Source organism: Micropterus dolomieu, linkage group LG22 (assembly GCF_021292245.1).
Source record: "Micropterus dolomieu isolate WLL.071019.BEF.003 ecotype Adirondacks linkage group LG22, ASM2129224v1, whole genome shotgun sequence".
NCBI classification, from domain to species: domain Eukaryota; kingdom Metazoa; phylum Chordata; class Actinopteri; order Centrarchiformes; family Centrarchidae; genus Micropterus; species Micropterus dolomieu.
Window position 1 is genome coordinate 9,553,650 of NC_060171.1, and position 5,345 is coordinate 9,558,994.

A 5,345-nucleotide genomic window follows, 5' to 3' on the forward strand; every position below is an offset into this window, starting at 1 on the left:
TTAATCTATTCGTTCTTCAGAGCCCTGATGACAGCAGCATAAATTCACCCCACACGGGATGACTCGGATCAGCCAGGATGGCTATGTGAAATATGCCATCCTGGTTTCATGTCAAACAGTAACAGTGCCATGCTGCTATTTAAAGCAGATGTACTTTTTTTAGTAAGACTGAGATGTATCACATTGTTTTACGAAACTGTTAAAACAGAGTCCTTGAAGCATTTTACATATAATCCCCAGTAAACTGAGGATGAGTTTAATGCCACTTTTGATTAATTCATTCACACTTACATTTAATATATACTTTCTCCCAGCATACGACAAATGTAGGACATATTAAACATTTTCAAATAAAGCAAAACTTGAAAGGGATATAAGACTTTTTATATCTGACAAATGAAGTATGAATTTAGGGAGCATTCCTGTCACTCGCCAAAAGTCAGACAGTTGGCGCAGCCTGTATCCTGGATGGATTTGTCTGGCTGCCTTCTCCCCACTTGATCACAGATCTGTCTCAAAATTCCCTTCTGCTTTTTTATTGTTGACATTGATCCAGGCCGTTTTGTCAACATCCCCAAACACTTGAGTCAGTACTCTGTTCTCCTCCTCGTTCTGGGGCAAAGCCAGCTCCAAGCCTCGTTGGGAGCAGAACTCGGTGGCCGTGAAGAAAGAATCTCTCCTTGTTGGACACAAAGTATTTCTGACCAACCCTCCGGACAAAGTCATAGTTTATAGCTGGAAAAAAAAGAACATGCAACAAATCAGGAATAAACAAAAAAATTTAAACGATTCATTCTACACCCTCAACCTCATCTTGACCCTCTGGCTCTCAAACTCAGACTTTATTTTAGCTCCATACATTGCCCCTTCCAAATATTATAAAGCAGTATGTATAAACATTAAGAATAATGATGCAAATAATTGGCGCTGTCTTGTCCTCTTTATTTCCTTGCAGTTCTCATGCATTAGGTTTGTGTGGTTGACACTTGGTGCTGTGGCTGTCTGTTGAAATGTAAATGTATACTCAAACCGTTGTAAATTATTGTTATTCTGTCCATTCAAATGAATTAAAACAACATAAAAACTGACTTGCCCCAGTTTGTAATGCTTGAATACTTACCCAGCTCTAACTTAGCAAAGTTGTTCTTAAAGGTTTCAAGGTCCTGGATAATGGAGCCAAAGACATCTGGATCAAACAGATTAAGTTTAGTAACCCAATTGGCAGTAAGCTGGATCTACCATTGGACTTCTTGCTTAAGTTCTCTCTTATTCTTTTTTCCTTCTCTGAACACAATGATTGATCATTTTGCACACTTCAGACATTTATTCATTTATTTTTACCTAGACAGAAGTGTCTCAAACTGAATGCAGATTGTTTAATTAATTGATCATTCAAACAAAAAACAACATTGACAGATTATTCAATGATAAAAAGTAACCATTGGTTAAACCCTGAGTGTTGTTGTTTTGAAGGGGTACTTGAGGGATTTAACACTGCAAAAATTAAAAAAAAAAAAAAAACGGGTCACATGAAATGCAGCAGAGGCTATCTACCGTGTTGTGTGCTGTGTTGTACTTCTCTTGATGAGTAAACTGTATCTTAAATTTACAAACTATGGGATCAAAGTTTATTAAAATTGTTGAAATAATAGCTGCTGCATCCCTTATTTTAGTAAATGACAAACAGCAGTTATCTAGCTGCTGAAAGTAATTCTTTGGAGGAAAAACTAGGACAGCACTCCTATTACACTGTTGCCCCATATACACTGAGGAAGAAAGTCTGGCCCGAAACGTCCGCGTGGCATATTAAACAGTGTCATGGGAGTGCTGTCCTAGTTTTTCCTCTACCTTTATACATTTAGAATTTAGCACCGCATCCTCATAATCTCATGTTGTTAGGAGTGGGTGTGTTATAGTCTAGTTTCATATGAAGTAATTCTATAAAATATATATGCTCTTGAGTGTTACATAAAAGTGTTACATAAAAAGTTTGAATTTTTTGTGAGGCTCAAATACAACTGAATTCAATGTAGAATACTACATTCAGTTTCAAGTTGATCAGAATTCAGTTTCAAACTAATAAATTCCATTTCAAATTATGCTATTCAGATTCAGTTTTTCAATACAATTATTCAAGTTGAGTAATTCAAATTCTACCGACACATATATCAGCCCATAAAAATAGCAGAATAGCATCATCATGGATACCTGTAAGCTATATAGTAGCCTATACTAATTTTAAAAAAAGCTCAAGCTACAGATGCTTCAGTATTGATATATCAGCACAGGGGCGTAGGAGCGACTTTGAACCTGGTGGGGACGCTGAAATGCTAGGAGGGTTCGGGAGCATGACCCCCCGATTTTTATTTTAAATAAAGCACTTAAATGCTCATTTCTTATGATTTTTGAAAACAGAATTTACTTATTAGTGTGGCTGAAAGAGAAGAACAGACTGGAGAGGGGAGATTATGAAAACTCGAAGAGGGAGAGGGTCAGAGAGCGGGACTACAATATAACTAGAACAAAACTGACTACATACCATAAAAACCATGGAACAGCTGCTAATGTCAGTTAATGTAGCTACCCACAGTACAAATGTATTTAGTTATCCTAATGTTACACTTGATGTAAGCTGTCTATGATATTTCCTGTGTCTCACTTGGCCCTGACTCTCCCTGCAACAAATGTTTGTGAACACAGAACTGTCTCTGACGACAGTTTTGAGTTTGCTTTCACAAAGTCTTTTTACTACATGAGTTTTAGAATTTACTACGTCTAATAGCTATCCATACAACTTACAAGCTCGTCCTCCTCAGTTATTTCTGCTCCTGCTCCTGTGACCTCTGACCTCTTCCTCTTAAAATACTGCAGAATGCTCGTCTCTGTGTGAACATTTTGACTACTTTTCGATTGTTTATGGACACGTAGCTGAGGCACATACACATCTCAATAGTACTAGTTTTTAAGGTCAAGGATGGTCACAGACAGAGGCAAAAAAGTGGCCCAGGAGTTTGTTCCTGTTCAGTCCACTCTCCAGACAAAGCATTTGTCGGGCCCTCTGGGTCTTAAGAAACCTTTATTCCTGCATTCTTGAAAATTTTATGCAAGTAGAGTACATAACTAAATGAGCCTTTAAAATACATTTTCAAAACTAGAAACATCCTAAAGTAAGGTAATCACTTCAGCTGAGCCCTTGAGCAGATAACTAAATAAGCCATATCATAATCATTATTACCATAAACTGCTGCTTTGGCCTGTGTTAGCTTTGACTCTGTTCTGCTATTGACCTCATCTCTGCTGTCTGTCTCATGTTCACCATTTCAGCGCTAGCAGTGGTGCTGCTGCCCAGTGGCAGGTAGAGTACTCAAAATCTTTACTCAAGAAAAACTACAATTACTCCCATAAAAAGTAAAAGACAAAAATCACAAACCTACTCAAGTATAATCATATATTTCATCTGCTGTTCATCATGTTAGATACAGCTGTTGTGCAACAGGTTATTTATAGGTAATGCAATTTGCTTTGCTGGTTGATTATTTTTAGTTATTTCTGTTTAATAATTATTTTCCTTTTTAAATCTCCATTAAGGTGTTGATAAGATCACTTTAGATTAGCTGGCTTGCTGCCCAGCTGGCTATTTTTGCCTGTATCTTTTATTATGGACATGTAGCCAACCAAACCACTTGCTTTGCAGTACTACAGGCAACCAAAACAATCTGATTATTCCTAAAGCATCTAAATAATCTTCTAAAAACGCAAAGAATTATTGTGGCAATAACATGGGAGCAGCTCTTTGTTGAAGCAGATAAACCTACATACAGAGGAAGCTGTGCATCATGCGTAAAGCCCAACAGGACTGTTTTATCCACCATTTTCTCTCTCTGTGCATCTCAAAAATGATTGTTTCCTGAATGAATAACAGCTGGTAGCTGCTGAGTGAAGCCAAGATTCATTTCACCGGCGACATTCTGTTTATCGACTCACCGTCGCTATAAAACACATTAAAAAAACACGCTAATATCCATCAAAAGAAAGCGATGCTGTTTTCAACAACAGGATACTACCCACCCTGCAACAGGCGTCCCCACTGCTGTCTTCAGGTTCAAAAAGAACAGCACAAAATAAACGTAATATTGAGGTACTTAGTTGCACCTGCCTCAAGCGAACTCTTTTTTTCTCCCTTAACTTTTCAGCACCACATATGCGTTGTGTCAAATGTTTTCTATAGGCCTACATGATTTTTGTCCGCGTTTCAACCGCTTAATCATGTCTGATACGTAGTGTGTGATTGATTTTAATCAAGTCACTCCAACCGCCTGGCTATGAGCCAACTCCAAAATCGCTGGAAAAAGTGAGGGGGGGGGGGGGGGGGGGGACTAAACATAGATTTTGAGATTTGGGGGGGGACATGTCCCCCTCATGTATAATGGCTCCTACACGTATGCACCAGCAAATGCTGTGACGCAAAAAGAAACCAGCTCTAGCTTTAAAAGACTGTGGGATGTGAAATGTCCTTTAGTGAGTCCAATCCAGACGTCTTTTAAGGGTTTTATTCTTTGTAAAGGGTCAGACAGACAGAGGGCAAATAGTCTGCAGTATGTAAGACAAAAAGCCAGTGAAGAAACAGGTGACTTTATACTGTAAGGGTATTACGCAGCTATCCAAGGGAGGAAGGGAGTAGGGATCAGCTGTCCTGAGATTCGATTCAATTCAATTTTATTTATATAGCGCCAAATCACAACAAGAGTTATCTCACAGCACTTTTCATAAAAGAGCAGGCCTTGACCATACTCTATGATGTTATTTACAGAAACCTAACAATTCCCACCAAGAGCAAGCACTAGGACGACAGAGGCAAGGAAAAACTTCCTTTTAAGAGGCAGAAACCTCAAGCAGAACCATGGCTCAGGGTGGGCGGCCATCTGCCTCGACTGGTTGGGGGTGAAGGAGAGAGAGAGAGAGAGAGAGGGCAAGAGAGGAACAGAGAGAAAAAGAGAGGGATGGAAGGAGAGAGAGGGGAGGGAGTCAGCCTACATAATATACACCCAGAGGTACAGACAGTAAAGGTGATGTTGCTATAGACTAAATGACTAAATGAAAAATGGTATAGATATGTATAGTAGTGTTAATGATAACAGTCGTAATGTTAATGATTATAATAACAATAATAACAATAGGACTAGTAACAAAAGTTGTTGTAGCAGAGGAGTGTCGAGCAGGAACACGGGGGCAGCAGGTGACCCGCAGCCACAGATCCAGACTCCACAGCTCCAGAGCCAGAAACACCTGCAGGAAGTGATAGGAGGAGAGGAGAGGGACGAGAAAGCACAAGACTACTGGAAAGG

General features: G+C 39.2%; 1 protein-coding gene across 1 annotated transcript; it reads right to left on the reverse strand.

Moving 5' to 3' along the window:
* Positions 1–221: 221 nt before the first annotated feature.
* LOC123961554 (mannose-binding protein C-like) lies at positions 222–1,858 on the reverse strand. The gene is given in 4 exon segments (XM_046037040.1): positions 222–679; positions 681–735; positions 1,121–1,186; positions 1,849–1,858. Coding segments are annotated over 4 exon segments (309 nt in total). The 3' UTR covers positions 222–501.
* Between the last annotated feature and the right edge of the window lie 3,487 nt (positions 1,859–5,345).